This window comes from Motacilla alba, chromosome 10, assembly GCF_015832195.1.
Source record: "Motacilla alba alba isolate MOTALB_02 chromosome 10, Motacilla_alba_V1.0_pri, whole genome shotgun sequence".
Taxonomy (NCBI): Eukaryota; Metazoa; Chordata; class Aves; order Passeriformes; family Motacillidae; genus Motacilla; species Motacilla alba.
In genome coordinates, this window is record NC_052025.1 from 2,425,774 (window position 1) to 2,449,546 (window position 23,773).

A 23,773-nucleotide genomic window follows, 5' to 3' on the forward strand; every position below is an offset into this window, starting at 1 on the left:
AGCCCGGGATTTGGGAGAAGTGCAACTGATCTAGAGTCATATTCAATGTGGTAACATCCTGTTGCACAGAGGAAAACCCACGTTGCTGTGCAGTGGGTCTGTGAATTTCACCCAAATTGCTGTGAATGTGCTGTGCAACTGCTGTACATTTGTTTGTGAAGGCAGCTCGATGGCCCTAAGCCTGGGGAGGTCCAGATGTGCCATCACAGTTCATGCACCTTTATTTCCTTCTCCCAAGAAACATTCCCTGCACAGTCCTCAGGACTGGGCTGTGAGAAATGAGCCTTGTAAGACACTGATAAGGGTCCTGCCTTTCATGAACGAAGATGTTTTGAACATCCTTGGATGTTCTCTCCCAATAGCCTGTGAAATGCTCCTACTGGTGTAGTCCAGGATGCAGTTCAGTTACAAGTAGCATCTCCTGATGTCCCCCGGAATGGGCATTAAATACCTTGTTTTTCTTCCCATACAGCATGTCCTTTCTCACATGGTTGAACTCTTTCTCCACAACTGTTTTGTCTTTGTGCGCTGCAGGCTGACACCTTAAAAGAGAGATATCAGAAGATTGGGGACACAAAGAGAAACACTCCAGTTGAAGTTCTCTGTGAGAACTTTCCAGGTAAAGCCCTGATGGATCGTGTGAGTGCAGCTGGAGGTGGTCATACCTTGTTAAGTAGGATGGGCCTGCCCTCCTCTCTCAGAAAGTATTGGATGGCATGCATCCATCATGCTGGCAAACAACTGAAGCTGCTGCTATAAATTAGCAGGGCCCAAGGTCTTAAAATGAACAAAACTCTTCTCATCAAGGAGGCTGGACAGTGCTCAAGGGCCTCGTATGCCTGTTTTACTTCCTGGCTTCCTTCCAAAAGAGCTCCTCGTTATTTTCCCTCTCCCAAATGACCGTGCTGGAACTACCGAGTTAATTATTTTCCAAATTGAGGGTTTTACAGGTGTTGCAGGTGTAGGTGGCAAGCTTGGAAGATGGGATGGTGTGTCTGTCCATGAATTCCACCTTCTGGGAGCAGTTTTAAGCAGAGTGTTACTGAAGTGTACTTCTAGCCAAGCCAAACACCTCATCTCCAGTTTAACAGACCTTGGAGCTGGGAGAGCAGGGTACAGAGTTAGTGCCTTCTCCAGGGTCCCCTGGCAACAGAGTGGGCTTGGGAGGCTTTGTGGAGTGTTTCTGAAGTCCTGACACCAGGGAGTGCACCCACAATTAATCCCATTCCTGTAGGAGCTGTTGTGCCACACGTCTTTCCAGCATGAGGAGCAGCAAGCCTGGAATGGGATCATTGTTCACTCAAGTCACTGTAATTCCCCAGATGTCTCATTCCAAAATCCACCTGGTTCCAAGCAGAACAGCTTCAGGTTGGCTGTTCTCATCTTTTTGCCAATACTCCTCACAGCTCCTTCAGGTCTGAGCTGATAGGAGATGAGAGAACTGAGTTCTGTCCCTTCCTTTCCTGAAACCGGTTGTTCTCCACCTTCTGGAGGTACTTAAAAGAGAGGATTCTTTCTTCTCCTTTGTTTTTCCCCTCTTTTACCTCCATGGTAGCCACAAGCCACGGACAGAGTTAAGTATCAATAAGCAGTTCTGTTCTTATTTTTGTCAGCTGATGTCAGGCCCATGAGCCAAGGGAGAGCTGGGAAAAGGCAGGACGTGAGCTCCTAGGACTCAATATTCTGTGCATGCAAAGTGCGACCCAGATGCAGGAAAGCAATTAATTATCTTAACACCAAACCCTCGTCTGTAAATTAACCATTTTCAGGTAAATTAACCTCGGAGCCTCCCCCTCTAGTCTAATTTTGAATATTCAGGCGTTGCCAATGTCATGATGGGACACCTTCCACTATTCCAGGATGCTCCAAGCCCCATCCAGCCTGGCCTTGGACACTTTCAGGGATGAGGCAGCCACAGCTGCTCTGGGCCAGAGCATTCTAAATACCTGTGAGCAGCCTGTTGTCAGGTTCAGTGAGCTTATTTCTCACTCTGTTTATTTTTGTACAAATGGATAGAATAAATCAAGATGTGGAAGTCAGATTTGAGCAGAGGTGGGACTTCCATCTTTGCTTGAGAAGTGTTTGAATTGTTTTCCATTGAGGACTGTTGCTAAAAACCATGACTTGTAGGAGAAAAGCCAGAGGTAGCGCTGGCAGCCCAAACATTGGTTTCTAAGAACTCATTTGGAAGATTGAGGATAAAAGCTGCTGCTTTTCCCCCTTTCCTGACAGAGGAGATGGCCACGTACCTCCGCTATGTGCGGCGATTGGACTTCTTTGAGAGACCAGACTACGATTACCTACGGACCATCTTCACGGAGCTGTTTGAAAAGAAAGGCTACACCTTTGACTACGCCTACGACTGGGTCGGCAGGCCAATTGTGAGTTGTCCCTGCATAATCCCATGCCTTGCTTTCCAGGGGCTGCTTGCCCAGCATTGCCTTTTTGTTCCCAATAATCCCAATTAATGCCAGTGAGTTTGGGATCAAATCTTTCAAGTCTCAACACAGTGAGATGTCCTGATGTTGTGTTCAGGGGGTTCTTGCAGTGCCTCAAAGTTTTCCTGAGGGACAGAGGCCCCATCCACCTCTCTGGACATTCAAGTCTCATTCTTCCATTTGTGACAATGATCATGATGAGACTAAATTCCCTCTAGTCTAGCACAGGATTGGAGACCAGTATCTAAAATCCATCTTAAAGCAGGAGAATCACAGAAACCCCCTTTAATGGTCATGTTCCCATTGAAAAGGTACAGGAGATCGAGGCAGGTTTCTGATGGATGTTCAGTGAATAGCAGAATCCCAGAATGGTTTGGGTTGGAAGGGATCATTAAGGCTACTTTGTTCCAACCCCCTGCCATGGGCAGGGACACATTCCACTATCCCGGGTTTCTCCAAGCCCCATCCAACCTGGCCTTGAACACTTCCAGGGCTGGAGCAGCCACAGCTTCTCTGGGCAATCTGTGCCACAGCCTCACCACCCTCACAGGGAGGAATTTCTCCCAAATATGTAATCTAAACTTGCTCTCCTCAACTCAGAATATCCTGGAGGACACTCAGAGGCTGAACCAGCTCTGTATAGAGTACATGGCAAGGAAATGTGGGAGAAACCAGCCTCCATTTAGCAGTTCCTTGACTCCATGTACACCATCACCCTGATCTCATTGCATGACTTTTACCATCAAAACCCAGTTAAACTCAGGAAGACCTTAGCCAAAGGATGTGTCGTGGGGAAATAAGGTAGAAGAATCTAAAGCTCTTTGTTTTGGGTCATTCTGCTCACGACCCACCCCAAAGAGCAGTAATGACATCTGTAAAGGAATTGTCACTGGTGCCAGATCAAATGCCATCAGTGCTAAACTTGGTACCACTGCTGGTGCTTTAGTGTCCCAACTATATTTAGCATTCCCCATGCTTACTGTGCTCAACAGAGTTCCTAAGAAATCATTTCCTTTGTGAATCAAGATTTTCTCTTCATTTTTCTTTAATTACAAAAGCAGTTGATAAAGAGCACCTTGTAAGACAAGTGTGCTATTGCTGACAACCACGGTGGTTGCCATGGAGATCTCGATGTTGGGAGCAGGGATTATGACTTTGGTGAGAAGAGAGCAGATGAAGCTTTAATTTTAACACGTCCTGTTTCTATGCAAGCATGATTTTTACAAGTGGTGAGACAATGGGATGAGGAAAACAAGTCTGTATATTTTCAGTTGTAATAATTCTGTGTGAGACACACTAGGTGTGATCTGACATCGAGACAGGCACCTAACTGTATCTTTTAATTAATTTTTACACAAGACATTCGGTGCTGGTGTTCTCCATCAAATTTCATGTCTGTAAATCACAGGGATTTTATAGCCCTGGCTGTAATTCTTGGCTCCTTTGGGCAGTGTTTTGATGTTTTTTCTTCTTCCTACTGGCTTGACAAGGTGGGTTTGTGCATGTCAGAATCTTAGCCCTAACGAACACCTTATTTTCCAGCCTACTCCCGTGGGATCTGTCCATGTAGATTCTGGGACCTCTGCAGTGACAAGAGACAGCCACATCCACCGGGACCGACCATCCCAACAGGCCCTTCGCAATCAGGTGCATTGCTTGGCTCCTCTCCCAATTCCTCTGGCACTGGACAAGCAGAAGCCACATGGTGTTATAGATGGGTGGGGCTGACTCTTGGTCATAGCAAGGACAAATCCTGCTTAATTTAGAGATGGTGATTTGAGGAGAATTTTGTCAAAGCAACAGGTTATTGAAATAAGGTATCAACCAGTGGAATTCCTCAGCATCGTGAGCTAACCAGAGTCCAGGAATGGGGTTGCTTTTCTGTAGTTTATGGGTAAACAGGTTAAAGTCAATCATCCAGCATGGTTAGACTCCCTGACTACCACATTTTGGAGGTGCTTTTTCTCATAGCACATGGACTGTGCAGCGGACTGAGAGTTGTGCTGACGGCAGCCTGTTCCCAGGTGCCCTCTGCCCACAGAGCTTGTGGCTGTGATAGGGATGTGTGTCCCAAGAACATCCGTATGTTCTTCTTAGAGTGTCTAGTTCACAGTGTGAGTGTTGCAGAGCACAGAGGACAGGCAGGGCAGAACCCTCAGGAAGGCATCGCAGTCTGGATGAGCTGCCACGGGGAAGTTGAATTTCCCATTTTTTTCCTTTCTCATTGTACTGTTTTGTTGGTGTTGAGAGCTTGGGTTTTCTGTATTAACAGAATTCTCAGACTTGCAGTAGATGTCCCAGCTGGAGCTGTTGCTGCTCTTATTCCCAGGGAGTGGTTCCAGGTTTGTTCTGCTCCCCCAACCTCCAGGTTATGCTCAGCTCCTTGAGCTAGGGTTTGTGGGTAGAGAACCAAGCATGGGATGTAACAGTCTGTCTGGGCTCAGCCCTCCTGGGCTCTGAGGGATCGCACAGCTAACACAGGGCTGGGCACATCCCAGTCCATCAGCTACAGTCAGGATAACCCCTCCTTGGGCAGTGTTGCTGCAGGAAGCCGGGTTGTTTGCAGCATGCGTGCATGGTGAGTAGGGTGGGCTGGTGTGTGAGCCCTGATACAGTCATCTCCTTTGATAAATACCCTGATGGATGCAGTGACCCCCTGGTTTTGGGGGGATTGTTCAGCCAGTCTCCGATTGTCCACCTTAACCACAGACCTTCACATTGTGTGTGTGTGAGGCATCATGTTTCCTTGACAGCACAGTGACACCTGGCTTCGTTTTCAGGCATTTTAGTTCACAAAGGCCCAAAGAAATTCCAAAATATGCAGGCAGCCTGCAGGCCTTGTTCTTCTGAGCTGCACAGATAGTCCAGTTCTGGATTGTGCAGCAGCTTTTGTCATATTTTTACCTAAACATTACTTAGGATGATGAATTGTTCAATATGCCGTGGAGGAAATCAGGTTCTTCTCACCAAAACACAAACAATTCTCTTCTGAGGGATGTTCCCTTAAAGTCTTGAGCAAAGCATTTCTCTAAAAAATAAACATCTTGAGAAATGAATTGGAGGTGTGAGTTTGGGTCTCCAGATTTAATGGCCTAATTTTTGTTCTTGGGTGTAATAACTGCAGATTCTCTCTTAAAATATTTGACTCTTAGTAAAGAGCTAATGTGGAATCTCCTCTTTGTAGCCTTTTCCTGTGGAAAGTGAAGGGTTTTAATCAAAGATGAGTGAGCTTTTCCCCACTCTGTTTTTAGTTTTGCCATGTGATTTGGAAGGTTTCTGGAATCTTTCCCTGGGTGCACTTTCACTGCTCACAACCTGAGTTTATTTGCTGGAGCCTCTTGTTTCCTGGCCAGATCCATGATGGCTCATTCAGCTGAGTCCTGAGGCCAACACAGATCTGTTTGTCCCACACTTCCCAATCTTGGGAAGCATTCTACCCACTGGTCAGTTGGGTTCAGGTGTGCTGAAATCCTCTGGGTCTTAGGTGAGCATTGGATGTGTTGTCATCAAAGCTGAGTGACTGTCTTGGTTTGAAGGACAGGTGTCTGCTAAGGAAGGTGTGAACCTCCCTTGGAATGGAAAAAATATGACCCCTTCCCTCCTAGTTATTGTAACTTTGAAATGAAGGGGCTTTCAGGCAGAGATACGGGGAAGGGATTGCCAGTTCTTTGCCAGTCTGTGCGTACAGCGAGGCACACAAACCCGGCTCTGGCGCTGGCACCAAACCCAGCGCCATCCCAGTCCCAGCGCTGCCGGCTGCGCCGCTCTCCTCGGTGCAGCTCCGGGCGCGGCCACCAGGGGCGCTGCTGGCTCCCGGCCGGGCAGGGCGGGTGCGGTGAGTGCCCCGCGCCTGCAGGGGGCGCTGTGCGCGGGCGCCTCTCCCTCACGCGGTGATGGCGGGCGGGCCCGACAGAGGTTCAGGGCCGCAGCAGGAACCTCAGAGCGGCGGCTGCGATGGCTGGGACCAGCAGGCCCCAGAGCAGTGAAGGAAATGTATCAGAAACTCCACAGCTGTAGCCGGAGCCACAGGGTGTCCCGGTAGGCGGGGCTGGGCAGTGGCAGCCGGGCTCCTGAACATGGCCCTGAGAGGCTCCCTTGGAGCAGGGAGAGGGCTCACGGTTCCGGTTTTTCTCCTGAGGCACCCGAGTAGATGGTGAGGGTGCTTTCCAGTGGGATAGGGTGTTAATAAGGTTTCAGTCCTATGGTTGCTCTTACGAGCAAAGGCTCACCCACAGTAAGGAAGAAGCACTACAGGGGCTGGACTCCAGCAGTGGCAGCGAATTCTCCCCACAGTAAACAACAGCTCGACCATTCTCCCCTGATGCTGACAGTGAGAGGGGAGCTGCACCCAGCTCCTTCCCCCAGCCTAAAATCTAGCGGTAACTCTGCCCTTCCCAAGAGAAACCCCTCAGGTAAGAGAGTAGCCAGCTGCATGCATTCCCCTCCTCTTCCTCCCAGCCACATCTTTTGTTCTCTTAAGGATCTCAGCAACAGATGGGACAACATTCCGTGAGAGAAAGAAACAAAAGGAAAAACCCTAACCCCCAACAGCAGCCCACCTGAGCTTCACGTGCAAGTGCAGAATGATTCTCCTAAGAAAATAAATGAAGTTCTAATAATTTAAATCACCTGATGTTTTCATCTGTTGGGGGCAAAGAGGAATCTTGTTAGCCAAAGCATCTTACCTACTTTTCTGCAGAAACCCAAAAAGCCTCCAACCCTCTCTCCAGTCAACCAGGTGTGGATGTTTCCTTCTGCACTGCACAGGTGAATCAGTGTGTGGAAATGCCTTTGGGTGAAATTAAATGTTTGGCTTTGGTTTATGTTCCAGATTTTAGTTTAAATATATGTATTTGAGGGAGGTTGAGCTTGTGAATCCCATCTTGCTGCCGTGCCAAGTGCTCTGGTGTGTGTGGCCTGACAGACATAGTTAAATACTGTCAGTGTAATTGTGGCTGTCCTGAAATCCATAGAAGTGAAGCTGTTGTAAAGAAATTACTTCCAGAATAGATATTTCCCTTCATTCAGCAGCTAAAGGAGATGAAATCCACTGCCACAGTGGATCACTGCGCCATGGAAGGAGATAATGGGGTGCACTTGGTAAAGGGGAATTTTAGCCCAGCTAAAAGTGTAAATGCCTTGTTTTCTGCAGAGAAACTAACTCACTAACCAATACACCTTTATTTCTTCTCCTCATTCACCTTTTGCCCTCCCTTCTGTTTCTTTCATGCTCCTGAACTCCTGAGCAGGCGTCATCGGATCGCCGAGGAGAGTGGGAGATCCAGCCGAGCCGGCAGACAAATACCTCGTACTTGACATCTCATTTGGCTGCAGATCGACATGGAGGATCAGTGCAGGTACCTCTTCCTTCTGTTGTGTGCAGCCCTTGCGTTAAACCCCCTGAATTCTCCTCACATTGTGCAGTGTTGTGGTCAGGAGAGCAGTTGCACTGGTGCTGTCCCATACGTCATGCCCAAGCCATGGTTTGGGAGGGACCCAAGCTGTGATGGCCAACACCATGGCTTTTACTGTTTCAACAAAAAAAATTTAAGCTGTTTTGAACCCAAATTTGTTAAACTGAAAACAAAAAGGAGTGGCATTAGTAGATCTGGTATAAAGTACCCTCTCCCCCATCTTAGAGGTGCCCTAGGGCAATACAGGCAGCTGAAGTAGGATTTGTTGTACATAGTCCCCATTAATATTGGGAAAAGAGTTGAGCTGTTCCACAGCAGATCACCACCAGTTTGAGGGCACAGTGGACACAAGGTGGATTTCCAGAGGGTTGCAGTGGAAAGAGATGAGCAGAGAATGTGCAACAGACAGTGTTGGAGCTGGCACTACCAGTGTTTTTAAATTCCTGAAAAATTCCTATTTGTGAAGCCCTACCTGTCCTGGTTGTCACTCAGGCTCACTGAGGGACCTTCTGGCACTAAAGCCAGAATGAGCTGGCTGGACAAGCTGGAGAGAAGGTGCAGGAGTCATCCAAGCGAACAACTCTGCTATCACTGCCTCTTCGGCAGAGCTTTGCTGTGAGAGCTGGCTCTGCTGTCAGACACAACACCCTGAACAATGGCTCTGCTGAAATGGGAATTGGTGCTTGGAGCAGCACAGAGCTGAGCCAAGGAGTCAGGTAGTGCAGGATGTCCCTAAGAAAAATGCAGATTAGGTTGACATTTTTACTTATTCTTGATACTTAGTTGGGTTTAATGTGGTTTTGGCTTGATTAGCCTCAGTCCTCTTTTAATTTAAAGATATTTTACTGAGTAGCAGAAAAACAAACATAAGGAGGACCTGATGAATGTGTAGCTCTGCTCTCAGATGTGAGCAGAGGGTAACCTGGAGAAGTGTCCAAGGTCAGGTTGGGTGGAATTTGGAGCAACCTGTTCTAGTGGAAGGCATCCCTGCCCATGTCAGGGGGTTGGATTAGATGAACTGTAAAGGTTCTTTCTGACACAAACCATTCTGTGATTGCACAGCCTCAGCACTCAGTAGAGAGTAGATGTTTTTATTAATATTTTTTATGAGTGTCACATTCCACAATAAAAGGAGCCTACAAGCAAGCCTGCAAGTCCTACAAGTGAGCCCCTGCTCCCTCCTAGCAACCCAAAGCAAAATGGCTCTCCCTGTGTCGTAGTTAGCTGCTTTTATGTGTTAATATTCTTCCCACAGCCTGAATTCCTGGGCATTCTTTGTGGGCATCCGGGCATTTGCCCCACTGGCAAGTGGGGAGAGGTCACTCACAGTCCGATCATGGAGCCTTTCTGTGCCCTGATAGGCTGCAAGAAGCCTTCCCAGGGACGGGGCTGCTAGCACAACATGTACAGCTCTTAAAGTAATCTTTCATCTCATGTATAACATATGTTGAGGCATAAATAAAAATCAGATTGGTCCCTCTCAGTGAGGGGAATGTTTTCTTGTGACAGCAGCAGTGAAGCAGCCCTAGGAATAGGATAGAAAGAGTTGCCAACCTGAGCAGTTTACGAGCTCCTTGTGCCCCTGTAAGCACTAAAATTCTGCTTATCTGCAGTTGAGCCCAAGAAATGTGCTGTATGTGGCTGCTAAGCTGCAGGGGCTGGAATTGTTCCTCAGCAGACGCCCCAGCTCATGGCGGACTTCGGCAGCTCAGCAGCTTCAAGTCCCCATTCCCTTTAAGGCAGAATTTGCCACATGAAGATGAAGTGGCGTCATGTGAAAAGCAAGGAGGAAAATCAAAGCCTTTTGTAACATGGAATTTAACAAGTAGCTGAACAAAGTGTGGGAAGAGCCCTGGGAACAACGCAATTAAGTGCCAGTGCTCTGCAGGTCTGCATGGGAATCATGGGGGTCTGGAGAACCCGGGGCAGCCCAGGCCTGATGAGTAAGGGAAGGGTGAAGACCAAGGAGTTGTCACTCGAGGAGAGCTCTGAGCACCATGTGAGCCGAGTTCTAACCTGTGCTTGCAGAGCCCAAGGGGCCTGGTTGGTGGAAACAGCAGCTCCTGGTGTTCAAATTAAGTGTGTGTTCAAAATTAATGTAAAGTGCTGACTAGGGGACATCTGCTCCAAGGGCTTCCTTCCCTTCATCCTCATGGTCACACCATCTGGAGCCACCAGGAGTTCTGGGTACCACCCCTACCCCCACCCCATGGGAAATGCCTCCTTTTGCCTTGTAGAAAGGCTAAGAGGAGGAACAGGATGGGGAAACCAGGTATCCTTACAGCTCTGGAGCCGAGAGCAGCTCCCAGTTTTCACAGCAAGATGCAGGAGCCTGTGCTAGCATCCAGGTGAAGCACAAAAGGGTCAGCTGAACTTTCTTCCCATGCAGGATGCTTTGGGGGTTGTTGTAGTAATGGAGCAGTTATTAGTTATCCAGAAAATTATGTGGATGTCTTGGTTTAAAAGACAGGTGTCTGCCAAGGAAGGTGTGAACCTCCCTTGGAATGGAAAATATTACTCTCTTCCTTCTGAATTATTGTAACTTTGAAATGAAGGGGCTTTCAGGCAGAGATATGGGGAAGGGATTGCCAGTTCTTTCCCAGTCTGTGCGTACAGCGAGGCACACAAACCCGGCTCTGGCGCTGGCACCAAACCCAGCGCCATCCCAGTCCCAGCGCTGCCGGCTGCGCCGCTCTCCCTCGGTGCAGCTCCGGGCGCGGCCACCAGGGGCGCTGCTGGCTCCCGGCCGGGCAGGGCGGGTGCGGTGAGTGCCCCGCGCCTGCAGGGGGCGCTGTGCGCGGGCGCCGCTCTCAGGCAGTCATGGCGGGCGGGCTGGCAGAAGGGATGGAAAAGGCGCTTCCTTTGCAAGCCCACAGGGGCAGCCGGTCCCAGCGCCTCTCCAGATGGTGAAATGAGCTGCAGCAGGAACCTCAGAGTGGCAGCTGGAATGGCAGAGCACACCTTGGCATGGCAAATAAAATGGAGCAGAAACTCCACAGCCATAGCAGCAGCTGCAGGGTGTCCCAGCGGGCACCAGGTGCCGGGTTAAAGTGTGGTGAAAAAGCCCAAGGCAGACTCAGAAAACAACCGGGATGAGCAGCGGTAGAGATGCACCCTCTGGGAACAGGGATGAGTTCGGGGTCCCGGTTTTTCCCCTGAGGCACCTGAGTAGATGGTGAGGTCCTTTGCAGTGAGATCCAATGTTAATAAGGTTTCAGTCCTATGGCTGCTCTTACGAGCAAAGGCTCACCCACAGTAAAGGAAGAAGCACTACAGGGGCTGAACTCCACAGTGGCAGCGGATTCTCCCCAAGCAACTCTGTTGTTCAAAAATCTCGTGCTGCCTTTCCCAAGAGATAAGCCCCCAGAATAGCCAGCTGCAAGCTTTCCCCCTCATTGGCCACTTCTTTTGAGCTGGATGGTTATCCCTGTAATGGAAAAGCTGGAGTGAGCCATCATCTCAGGTGTGAGGCAAAAAGAGATGAGAGCCTGTGGAGCGAGGCTGTAATTTCCAAAATTGGCTGTGTAAGGAATGAGATTTAAGGATTGAGGCTTATCCCCACAGTACTGTCCAGCAACAGGACTGAGTTGCTCACCTGTAAAAATGTCAGGAAAAAACAATCAGCATCAGGTGAAAACAACACAGCTCGTGCGTGTAGATAGGGCTGGCAATCAGTGCTCACACCAGTGCCTGCACTCCCAGAGGGGCCTCTCCATGCCAAGTCATGTGCTGGGCACAGGAATGTGAGCAAGGGAGCACACACAGAGGCTCCTGCCTGCTGCTCTGCTTTGGCTGCTCCAGCCTGGAGACTCCAAGGCACCCACAAAACTCAGCAGCCTCCTGAGAGGGTGAGGAGAGACAGGAGTAAATGGCTATTTGTCAGATTTCCCATTCCCTCAGCAGCCCTTGCCAGGGAGCCTCGTGAACAGGGTGTTCCTTTGTGTTGCAGGTGGTGAGCTCAACCAACGGGGAGCTGAACGTGGACGACCCAACAGGAGCACACTCCAACGCACCCATCACAGCGCAGGCGGAGGTGGAGGTGGTGGAGGAAGCTAAGTACGTTTGCTTTACAACAGGCTTTCCACTGGTTGGTCATTATCCTTCTCCTGGGAAGCGAGTGGGGACATTTTTCTGTGGCAAAGTCCTCAATGCTCGTGTCCCATGCCCTTTTCCTTGCGTATTGCTGCTTTTGTGCATGGTGCCTTCAGTGCTGCTGCTGCTGCTGCTTCTCTTTGACACTTGTCATGCCTGGAGAACATAACTCTTACTCAGAGCATGTATTACCAGATAAGACATTTCAGTAGCACAGATACCAAAATACAGGGAGCTGATCTCAGGAATCCCGGTGAGCAGCCCCCATTGCAGAGGGAGAACACGCTGTGCTTTCAATGCTGAGAGTGTAGGAGTAGCTTGAGCATAGCTCAGCAAAGAGATCATTGGTCTGAGAGTTGTCACTTCATTTCTGGCTGTGAGAGGTGTGTGACAGGTATCCAGAACAGTCTGGAAGTAACTCTTGCAGGGATGGGTTGTTCTCCCTGGGGGTTCTCTTGGTCCAGCCCTGAGAAGCTGAGTGAGAGGAACCAGAAGCAGCTTGTGGAGGAGAAAGTGCTCCCTCTAAGCTGACCTCTCCTGTATCTTGTGGTCAGATGTGAGAACTGCTGTCAGAGCTGCTGCTTTGACCATTTTGGCTCCTGTCCTGTATCCGGCACCATCATGACACCTTTTGCACCTTCTCACCACCTCTGAACTAAACCAGGACCTGTCACTGCAGGGTCACCACAGAGTTCTGGCACCCCCCGAGGAGGGGCCAGTAGGCCCAGGGCTGCTTTGACCTGGTCAGTGCTGAGACATGGCCCCGCTGCCTGGTCATTATTTGACTGGATGATCCTGGTGCCACTTGTCCCCCATTGTTTGCCTCAACCTTTGCGGGCAGTTCTGTATGAAGAGGAAAAGTGGCAGGTATGAGGAAGGGTGTATGGATGGAAAAGGTCCCTAGGTATGTGCCATCTGTGCTGGTTGTCCTGAAGGTCTTCTGCTCTCTATTCCCCACTCCCTCAGGGATTCCCCAATCCCTCGGGAAGCCATGTGTGTGGGATCTTGCTCACTGGTAGGTGGCCTGGCCTTGATCCCAGCAGCCACAGACACACCTTCTCCTCCCAGCCCAAGAAGCCTCGGATTTGCTGCAGGCTCCTCATCAAGCTGGGAGGGTGGGGGAGATCTTGAGGAGCAACTTCCAGAGTGGGCAACATTGCTCTTAGATATGGGTTGTGTGGCCAGCAGAGACCACCAGCTTGGCATCATGGGCTCTGAAGGGGGTCCCCCTGGGCACGTGGCTCCTAGGACGGGGCAGACTGTCATCCTCAACAGTTCTGATCCAACAACCCAGTGCAAGGAAGAACCAGGAACATCTCCAGCCCATGTTTGTGCAGCGAGGCCTGGTCCAGCCCCCACTCTTGTGTACTATTGTGACATCAAGCCAGGTGGGAAGGAGCTGTGCCACCCAGGCCCTATCCCACAGCACATGGAGCTGTCCTGTCTCTCTCCAGCCCTTGTTTGTGTGCTCCCAGATTGGTTTTGGAGGTGCTGGGAAGCAGAGCATATGTTGCTTTGCACTGATAGGTTTGGGGTCTCCTGTAATTCCCAAGCATAAATCGCTTCATTCTGCTTGCCACAGGGAGGGCTTTGTCTTTCCTTACATCTCTGATCACACAAGAAGGACAAAGGACTTTGGGATTCTGCTCTGCAGAAGAGGGTGCCAGAGAGCTGGCAGGAGCTGGAGCTGGGCTCTGTGTTTTGAGATGATGTGCAGTAGTGGGATGGGCTTTCCCTGGCACGCCACAGGCAGAGCTGTGCCAACGCTTCTGCTTGGAGCGTGCTGGAGAAAAGCTCCGGATTCTGGCAGTGGGTGTCGCTGGAGGGCAGGTCCCAGGTGTAGATCCATCATCAGGCCCTTCTGCTGCTGGAGCTGCAGGGGACAAGAGCTGATGGTGGCCTGGAGTTCCTTTCTGATCCCAGCCCCAGATAAGAACCCGAGGGGTCCGGTGCCTCCGTGGAACGGGTGTTTGTCAGAGGCCTCGCGCCCTGGAAGAGGCGGCGAGGGCAGAGTGGTGTGAGTGCTGGGGCGGGCGGCGGGCAGGCCTGGTGTGTGTCTGCCGCTCTGCACTGCATGTTTGCATGGCTGCAGTGACTCGCTTCCATCCCACCTCTGTGAACTAATCGCTCTTTCTTCCTTTCTGTGTTTTTTCTCTATACTCTCTGTAGCTGCCTGAAAATGCTCAACTTGTGGTGAGTCCCTCTCTCCAGTCCACATGCAAGGGGGAGCGGACCAGACTAGACTTGGGTTGGCAAAACCAAACCCACCAAACGCTAAAAAGGCACAAAGTCAAAGCCAACCCAGAGCTGTTTTGATTTTAGGACCATTTGCAATATTGGGGAGGGCATGGGCTGTGTCTGACCGGCCACACTAGGCTGAGGGATTTGGCTGATCTCTGAATGGATGGATGCAAAATCAGATTTTAATCCTTTCCTATTTGGCTTTCCATCTCCCCCAAACGTTTACGTCTGTGAGCAGATGATGCCTGATGGAGTTGGGCAGAGTCAGGCCTAGGCTGGCTGAGCCTCTTGCAGGAATTCCTCACACAGACGGTTACAAAGGGAAAACCCTGCACTGAGTGTTGAGGAGAGGGGCCAGTTGCTTCCTTTGCAAGTCTCCTCTTGGAGAAACACAGGCCAGAGAGGATGGAAGGACAAGGCCAGGGAGTCCTCATTAGTGACAGAGCCCCTACTCAGAGAGGGTAGGTGGGAAGTGGCTCCTTTCCAGCCAGCTGAGGTGCAGGTGAATGGGCTTCTCCACAAAAGAAGGGGTGGAAAGGTTGGGATTAGCACTGGTCCAAGCCCAGCCTGGGGCTTTATCAGAGCTTTGAAGCTGCAGCTGTAGCGTCCCAATCTCAGGTTGTCCCAGGAGGTTCCCCTTGGGGAAACCACGTACCCAGTAAGTGAAGGGCCAAGCAGACACTCAGATGAGTTTGTAGGTTCCAGGGTGGGCTGATGGGTGGAAATTGCCACAGAGCGAGGGGGTCAAGCCCGTGTGTGGCGAGGAATGTCCTTGTTGGATGGGAGACTGACTCTGCCCTGCTCTCCATAGGCATCGCCTCCAATACCTCTGGCATCTCTGGCTTCTCTGTATGTCGTAGTCTGGGGCTGTTCTCTTGGGCATCATCTGCATGCAGAGAGATCACGTTCTGTAATTGTCAGCCTGCCTTATCCTTTTATTTTGGTGTTTTGCCTCTGCCTGTCTGAACTGCCAGGACTTCCTTTCCTGAACCCTTCCCTGGACCTCTGAGTAAGAGCCTAAAAAGACAGTCACAAGGAAAACCAGCCAGAAGTCAGTCAGCTCCCTTTGTTCGGTGCCCAAGGAGTCGAGTGCTGCTCAGCCCCTTCTTCCCTTACCCGCTGCATGCAAAACCATCACTCATGCATCCTCCATCCTCTCCCTGTGACGTCCCCCTTACTCACCATCGCACAAGCCATGAAGGAAGGTGGCTACTGTGGGAGAAATACTGCAACAGGCTGAAGCAGGAGATGGTGGCACTTGGCCCCGGACAACAAAATGCCAGAGCAGTCCTGGGGTGGGGGTTCCAGCCTGGGATGGGAGTGCTGAGGTGGCAGACAAACACCTCAGGGTGGGTGGGCAGCAATGGAGGCATCACTTGCCCTGCAAGGACAAGGGCTTTGCATTTCTCCTCGTCCCACCACCAAACTGGGCCTTTTCAGGAGCTTAGAGACAAATCATGGACATCAGTCCGTGCACTGGGAAGGGTCCCTCTTCTTGGGGGGCTGTGGGGACTCTCCATGTCAGAGGGAGAGTTGTTTGTTCTCCCAGGCAGTTGATCTGTGCTGGCAGGCTCAGCTGGTGGCAGGTTGTGCTCACACATTGCTTTTGCACTCCAGAGTGAAGCTTGTGCACCCAGAGACAAGCATCTGGGTGAGAGTTCCTCCAGCTCTGAGAGGACAGGGGTGTAAAGCTGACACTCCATGAAGGACCCAGTGAAAAATAGTTTGGAGAAGATGTTAGAGTGGTTTGGAATGTTTTTAGCCTACAACAGATGGTTGTAGAAAAAAACAGTCTTTGCATCCTCATGTTTGCCTGCCAGAGCTCAGGGAGCATTTGAATGACACACTCAGGCACATGGTTGGATTCTTGGGGCTGTCCTCTACAGAGCCAGGAGTTGGACTCAATGATCCTTGTGGGTCTCTTCCAACTCGGGATCTTCTAAGACTCAGTGGTCTACTCTGGTTGCCCATCCAGGCATCCCTTCCAGCAGCCTGGATGAGCAGTGTTCCAGCATCACCCAGGCTTCTCCAGGGACAGCTGTCCCAGCAGATGGAGAAGGACACATAGCTTGGGAGGACTCGCACACATGTGCAGAGCATTCCTGACAGTGGGCTGAGGGTAGAAAGGTTCAACACGAAGGAATTCTGCAGGAAGCCAGGAGGAGTTTAGGATCTGGATGACTGCTCCCAGTGTATCCCACAGGGAACCCACCGCTCCTCACGGTTCAGCTGCGTTGGGCGTTCCTCTCCCCACCTCAGCCTCCACTCTCCATCCTTCTTGCTTCCCCTAATCCTGTGCACCACCCTCACATCGGATGGGGGAAGAAGCAGGGGTTCTGCATCCCGGCACTGAGTGATTGATCCAAGGTGGAAGCTCTGGTTATCGTGAAAGGTTCAGTAAAGAAACCTGGTCCCTGAGCCGAGGTCTCTTTGGAACTTGTTTTGTTAGTGAACAGTAGTAAAAACCGTGTGTCTTGTGGCTGGGAAAAGCAGCCAGAGCTCACCTTCCCAGTCCAGTTCCTCTGGGGGGGACAGAGGGAGCGGAGCACCTTGGTCCCTGTTTTACTGCTTTCCCAGATGGCTCCTTGCGTTCCAGTGGAGCCTGGGAGGGAGAAGCCTGGCTGGCACAATGGGGCCTGGCAGTGAGACACCCCAGCTGGCCGTGGCTGGTCTCCCAGTCCAGGCTGGTGGTGTCATCCACCCACCAGCACCTGCCCCCCGTCCCGGCAGCATGGTGGGGCCCAGGCCGGGCGGGCAGAGATGCTGTTGCATGAGGACAAGTGGGGGGATGGCGGGGACATCATGGGGACATTGCGGGGACATCACGGGCTGCCAGGCACGAGGCTAACTCTCCCTCCTTGTCCTTTGTGCCCCAGGTGCTGCTGCTTCTTTAAGAGGAAACGGAAGAAGACCGCTCAGCGTCACAAGTGACCGGTGCCTCCTGGGCCTTGCAGGAACCACCACGCCTGCAGCTCCTGCCCTGTCTTACTGGAAGGGGCTTCTCTTTAGGAGGGAGGAGGAGGAGGCATAGGAGGAAGAGAGAAAAACGAAAACAAAAAAAAAAAAAAAAAACCCAAGTGACATTTTAAACCAAAAAGAGAAGAAAACGTTCCAAAACAAACCACTCTGGGGTGGATCTGCTGAATGGTCTCCCTCATTCACTCCAAGCCTGAAGCTCCTTTTGGGACCAGGACTGTGGCTGGCTCAGGTCTTGGTCACCCTGGGAGGGGGGCTGGCTGGCTGACCCTCCTTCCCATTGTTTACGGTGAAGGTATCGTTGACGCAAACCTGAGGACTGTGCTTAGTTCCTGCTCACTTTCCTCCCCTCCCTCCCCTGCACTCTGCTCCTCTGTCCTCCCTCCTTAATTAAGTGAAGAAATTCCATAGGCTCGATTGGCTGTGGAGAGGGCAGGAGGATGCGGGGCAGGCAGGAGAGTTGCTAGGAGAAGGGCCTGACTGCTGCAGCAGGAAGAGACAGGTTCTCTCTGTGGCTCCTTGGGAACAGTTACACTGTAATGTGCAAGCTGTGAGAAATTTGCAATCTACTGTTCCAGTTAGGGTTTTTTTTCCGGCTCCCTTGAAACCTCCCTCCTGTGACAGTAACAGAGCAGTGTGGATTGTTTTAAAGAAGCTGACGTCGTTGCACTTTTTATTATTTTTAGCATTTACAGATGCACATTGTATCTGTGGATCTCTGCGTGGCCACGCCAGCGCAGGCAGACATCCAGCGGGGAGGATGGTGGGGTGCACGGAAATGCCCTTGAGCGGGGATGTCCACAACCCTCGTGCCAGTCTGGGGCTCCTGACGCCCACTTTGGGCCGCGCGCTGAGGAAAGCATACTTGAATTTCCAATCACCCTTCCTAGCTGCCAGTGAATGTCCTTTCCATGGTCTCCTACACCGTGCCTGACCCAGCTGGCCGAGAGAGGCGAGGCTGATGCCCGGCATGGGCCGGAGGGAGCGGCGTGGCCTTTGCCAAGCCACAGAAATTTGTGGTGGTTTAAGAGGTAGATCAGGATTGAGGTTCCTGGGAAACAGCCACTTCCTGAACCGTGGGCGTTCCTCGGTGTGGGTAGCCAGCCAGGCAGCCTTCCCAAATCCCTCCTTGGGCTGGTTGGGAACCTTCTGCAAGAACGTATTAGTGGGAGGAAAGCATCCCCAGCAGGGGAGAGGATACTTCATGCCTTAACACTGATCCCATCTCCCGATGGTCAGATAGGTTTGACTGGAATCGCCTTCACATCCTCTCTGTGAGCATGGGGCAGGTGTAAGTTTGCCCGCGCCATCCCACCCCTGTAGCAGCCGTGGTTCTCCTGCACCACTTTGAGCCAAACCAATAGCGAGGAAAGGGCTTGGGGTGCTTTGCACACCCAGAAAAAACAGTGAAATCTTGCATCCAACTGCAGTGTTTCCCAATTTGGAGATGAGGCTGCCAGGGGTTACTGGAGAGGTGGCAGGGCTGTGGGAGAACTCGAGCAGCTTTCGGGAGGTTATAAGTTGGTTCGTTGAACTTTGTCTTTCCGAGTGTGACACCAGATCAGGCTGGAATAGTTCAGTTGTCATAAACTGGGGCCTGGCTTACCCAAAAATCATGGAGATTTTTGGGAGGTCCTCCCATGGAGGGAGGAAAGGGAGAGACTAGATCTCATTATCGTTTATTCGATTTAATGCTAAGCTGTGTAGCTTGGAGTTCACAGAGCCACAATGCCAGGAGGTTCAGTTTCCCTGGCTGGGTAGGAGCAAGCTTAGAGGGCAGGAGATCAGCCTGGGCAGCAAGCTCTGGGCTTGCTCTTCATGCATTCCTGAGTCAGGCGGACACTGGTGTGGTGCCAGGGTGGAAAAGCCTCCCTCCTGGCCAGGATCCCTGCAGGGCATCTCTTCTCCATTCTCTGCTGCGTTCTCTCCATGCCTTATCCCAGTGAGCGCGATGGAGGCGCAGAGCCCTCGGTTCACGCATGCACCTCCTTCCTTCCCCCTTAGCAAAGCGCTTTCCTGCAGCCAGGCCATGGGCCGGGGGGGGAACAGCGCAGGAAGGGCACCACTCACCTCCCGCAGGCACGTGCCAGGTGTGCGGCCCTGTCCCCTCCTGCCACAGGGAGGACACGGCCATGGGCACATTCCACCTTTCCAAACTCCTCCGCTGCCAGTGGTTCCCAGAAGCCGTGTCTCTGGCACAGGCGTTCCTCTCTCTGCTGTAGGAAACCATGGTTTGGCATCTTGGGAGGGTGTCCAGGGGCACGGGCGCTCCCCGGGGAGCCGCCCTGCCCGCTGCCGACAGAGCTGGCCCTGAGACACTTCCGTTGCTGCCCTCCCAAGCCCCACTAAGTGCCTGTCACCAGAACTCGATTCCTTCTGCATCTCCTGCCGTGTTTGGTCATTCCTCGCTGCCTCCACTCAAGGAGCAGCTTGTAGTTGCAGCATATGTAAGTGTTTGCAGGGTGAGGGAGGGCGGGGGGGAAAGGGGCCATCTCAACAGGTTTTGTTCCTAAATGTTTTTGGTTTCTTTTGTTTCGTTGTTTTTTTGGGGGTTTTTTGGGGTTTTTTTTAAGTGAATGTATTTGATCGTTTAGAAACTTTCCTGACCTTGTTTTTAAGTGGGTTGGTTTGAAAGCTGTTTCATGGTGACCCACTACAGCTTCTCTCCGGAGATACGGTGTTCTTTTAATCCTACAATGATGTGTTTGTAGGGGAGGACTGTCCCCCCACGGCATGCTGGTAATGCTCACTTGTACCAAGCCCTCTTGCACTATAATCGTACGTTGGACTCTTCAAAAAAAGGGCAAAGATGTGGGGTGACTTTTTAACAAAATAAATTAAAAAAAAAAAAAGAAAATAAAGCAGGTTACCAGCAAGTTCCTGTGCTTGAGGGAACCGCTGTCCCCGGGGAGCTCGGAGGTGACAAGGAGACGCAGGCAGACTGAGCCAGCCATGCTGTGGTAGGATGTAGGGCATTAACCTGGGCCATCCCTCCTCTCCTTGCCGGGAGCGGTCGGCAGGCAGGAGACCCCAGGCAGGGGAGGGCTCCTGGGGCTCCCGGTGCAGGTGCCTCTGACGCGGCTCTCGCCCTCCAACGTTGCGATGCAGTCTTCTGAGGTATCAAGTGAGATGATTTTTTTTTTTTTTCAATAAAACATTGCACTGCTGCATTGTTCTCCATGAATAGAAGTATTTATTACCTCAGCCTGACCACGGCACTTGTGTTTTGTCTTCCTTTGGCTCTACTGGGCATTTGTGTCACCCTCTGCTCTCCTTGCAGGGGACAACGCATGGGTGGGACCTTGTGGGACCTTCTCAACGCTTCGTGCTTCACAGCCACGGGTGGTTCAGCCCTATGGAGTTTGGCCAAGGCATGGTGGTGCTGATTTCCCTTTTCCCTGGGCACACACATTCCCACTTCAGCCGTCCTGGAATGCAGGATGCCTTGTCCCCGAGGCAGAAGGGACCACAGGGAAAGGGGTACTGGGACCTGCCCCCTTGGCAGTGCTTCAGATAAAAACTGAAGGAAGGAGTGAGAGAAGCCCTAATTCCTCTTAAACACCTGGAGAGGCCAGGCTGGAAGCACACAGCATTTTCTGCGCTGTTGCATATGCCTGTGTTCAGCTTAGCACCATCACTGCCCATGGCAGGGGTTAGACTTGTAAAGGTCCCTTCGAACCCAAACCGGTCTGATTGCAAATCCTGCAGTTAGTTGAACGTGTGGGAATTAGGTTTTCATCAGGTCTGGGCCAGTGTCAGTCCCCAAAAAGATAAATGTCAAAGGTGGAGATGTAGGTTCCAAGGGTCAGGGAGGGAACCTTTGAGGTTCATCTCCTTGTCAGAGTGCATGCGTCCCCAGGCAAATTTTTGGGAGCGGGAAATGAGAGATCGTGCTAAAAATGGTACATTTAAAGCTGGGAAATAGGGGGGGGGGAAATGTCACACGGGAGATCAGAGTGGGGAGCAGGTTCCAAGTGTGGGAACATTTTGGTGCAGGTGTCTCCGAGTGGGTCCGGTGCCAGCTGCTCTCAAAGGTGGGTGGCTCTCGGGTGGCATCTGTCCAACGCGCCCGCTCAGCCATTGACCCGCAGCCATTGAGCTCGCCGGGGCCTCGGCTCGTCCTCTCGCCGCGGGCGCGGCCATCGAGCGGTCACCTGCTTCGGGCGCTCGATGTGCCCCTGTGCCGGGGGCCGCGGCTGCAGCTGCCGGGGACACACCGGGCGCGGAGGACAAAGCGGGGACTCGGCGGGACAAAGCGGAGCAGCGCCCCGCCGGCCTCAGCTCCCGCCCTCCGCCCGTGCCCATTGGCCACCGCCACCCTCGGCCCCGCCCCTCCCCCGCCTCCTCCCCCTCAGTGACCAATCATCGCTGCGTTCCGCTCATGACTGACAGCGCCGCGGCCGCCCAGCGAGGGGCAACGTGGCATACGCCCGCGCTCCGCCCGGCCGGAAGGCGCTACCTTCCCCCCCTTGTGGGACGCTGTTGGTCGCGCCCAGGCGGGCGGAGCGGGCGGGCGAGCGGCGCGGGCGGTACCAAGACGCGGCGCGGGCGGGGGTGCGCGGCGGGCGTGGCCGGATGCCGGCGGCGCGGCGGGCGCTGTGGCCGGGCTGCGAGCGGCGCAGGATGAAGGTGCTGGTGGCGGCGGCGGCGCTGGGCGCGGCCCTCCTGCTCCTGCTGCCCGCGGCCTCCCGCGCCGACGAGCGCAAGAAGGGACCCAAGGTCACCGCCAAGGTCGGGGGGGGCCGAGGCGGGGCCGGGGGGGGGGAATTGGGAAAGACTCCGAGGCCGGGGAGCCCTGGAGACGGGGAGGTTGGGCTGAGGGGCCCTGGCTGGGTCTGCGATTGAGGGGCCCGGACCGGGAGGGTGCGGGGAGGCCGTGAGAGAGGGAGGGTCCAAGGCGGGGGGCTCGGGGGCACCTGACGGGGGAGGCGGCCTGGGGCCAGCTTGGCCCAGCCTGGGGAAGCTGCCGTGGGGGGCCGGGCTGAAGCCCGGGCCGGAGGGGGTCCAGCTGGGGTGGGTGGTGAGGCTGCTAGGGGGGATGCAGCCAAGGGTGTGGGGCACCAACCAACCTCACCTTGTGAGGGTTTGGGCCTGGTTGGAGTTGGTGAGTTGGACTTTAGGGGCTGGGTTGGCCCAAAAGTGAGCCCAAAGTGAGTCTGGCACCCCTGATCCCCCCCGACCTTCCTCCCCCCCCAAGGTGTTCTTCGACCTGCGGATCGGTGAGGAGGATGCGGGCCGTGTCGTCATCGGGCTCTTCGGCAAGACAGTGCCCAAGACGGTGGAGAACTTCATGGCCTTGGCCACCGGAGAGGTGAGGGGCCCGTGGCACGCTGGGCCTCACTTGCCCCTGCTCGGGTCCTGCTTGGTGCCCTGGGGCAGCACTGGGGCCATGAGCTCTGGTCTGTCCCTTCACCTCACTCCATGTTCTCCCTCCGCACCCCCAGAAAGGATTTGGCTTCAAGGGCAGCAAGTTCCACCGTGTGATCAAGGACTTCATGATCCAGGGAGGAGACTTCACCCGCGGCGACGGCACTGGAGGTAACTTGGCGGATCCAAGCCACTGTCTTGGAGAGAGACAGCAGCCACAATTCCATCCGCTGCAGGGCTGTCCCGGGACCAGTGTAGAGCCCGAGCTTGGTGCAATCAAGTGGGCATGGAGCTCACAAAGACATGGCCTCAGAGCAGAGCTGAGTGCCGGGGTAACTGGGAGCCTCCTGCTGTGGTCCCTTGGCATGACAGCCCTGTCCAGCCCCTGGGGTGCTTCCAGCTCCCTGCAGCAGCCCATGGCTCATGTATCCCTGTGGCATCAGTGCTAGTCCCTGCTCTGGAATTGCTCTTGCCCCCACCCACCTCGTGTTGGAGCTACCACCACCATCACCCCTACCTGAGATATCCCATGAGACCACTGTGGCCTTTTTGTCCCCACCTTTAGGAAAAAGCATCTACGGGGACCGTTTCCCTGACGAGAACTTCAAGCTGAAGCATTACGGGCCAGGCTGGGTGAGCATGGCCAACGCTGGCAAGGACACCAACGGCTCCCAGTTCTTCATCACCACCGTGAAGACGCCGTGGCTGGACGGGAAGCACGTGGTGTTCGGCAAAGTGCTGGAGGGAATGGTGAGGCACGGGAGAGGGAAAGGGGTCGGTGCTCCGGGGAGAGTGGGGGAGGCAGCCGGGCAGGGCTTGGCCGAGCTGGCTCTGCCCCGTGTCCCACGCTCATGCTGTGCTCCACCAGGACGTGGTGCGGAAGGTGGAGAACACAAAGACAGACAGCCGGGACAAGCCCCTCAAGGACGTCACCATCGCCGACTGTGGCACCATCGAGGTGGAGAAGCCGTTTGCCATCGCCAAAGAGTGACGGGACCAAGCCCTGCCAGGCTGTGAGGGGCTGTGGGACGGGGGCTGCCGTGCTTCCCCTGCCCCGGGGCCACCGGCTCCTGCTGTGTCCCAGTGCCCGGCCCCTCTCCCTGCTGCCTCCAGCCAGTGGGACAGGGCACAGGCTGCTCTTCCATCACTTTTGTAAGAAGCACATGCACCAATAAATGTGACCAATGTGTTTTTTAAAGTGCTGCCTCTCTCCTGCCCTCGGAGGGGTGCAGATCACTCACTCTG

General features: G+C 53.2%; 2 protein-coding genes across 4 annotated transcripts in view; both read left to right on the forward strand.

The window, feature by feature from the left end:
• The window catches only part of CSNK1G1 (casein kinase 1 gamma 1), a 102,064-nt gene extending 81,735 nt beyond the window's left edge, over positions 1-20,329 (forward strand). For 2 of the 3 annotated variants that reach the window (XM_038146780.1, XM_038146781.1), the window contains exons 9-15: positions 535-619; positions 2,233-2,381; positions 3,981-4,085; positions 7,688-7,795; positions 11,802-11,908; positions 14,114-14,137; positions 17,062-20,329. In XM_038146780.1, coding sequence (XP_038002708.1) covers positions 535-619; positions 2,233-2,381; positions 3,981-4,085; positions 7,688-7,795; positions 11,802-11,908; positions 14,114-14,137; positions 17,062-17,116 — 633 coding nt within the window. In that variant the 3' untranslated portion in view covers positions 17,117-20,329. The remainder of the gene's footprint in view (positions 1-534; positions 620-2,232; positions 2,382-3,980; positions 4,086-7,687; positions 7,796-11,801; positions 11,909-14,113; positions 14,138-17,061) is intronic. The other variant, XM_038146782.1, reaches the window with a different exon arrangement.
• A 1,314-nt stretch (positions 20,330-21,643) lies between these two features.
• Positions 21,644-23,726, forward strand: PPIB (peptidylprolyl isomerase B). The gene is made up of 5 exons (XM_038147474.1): positions 21,644-21,892; positions 22,359-22,472; positions 22,606-22,699; positions 23,094-23,278; positions 23,397-23,726. The coding sequence occupies exons 1-5, from the start codon at positions 21,737-21,739 to the stop codon at positions 23,517-23,519; spliced, it is 672 nt and encodes a 223-aa protein (XP_038003402.1). The 5' UTR covers positions 21,644-21,736; the 3' UTR covers positions 23,520-23,726.
• Positions 23,727-23,773: the final 47 nt, after the last annotated feature.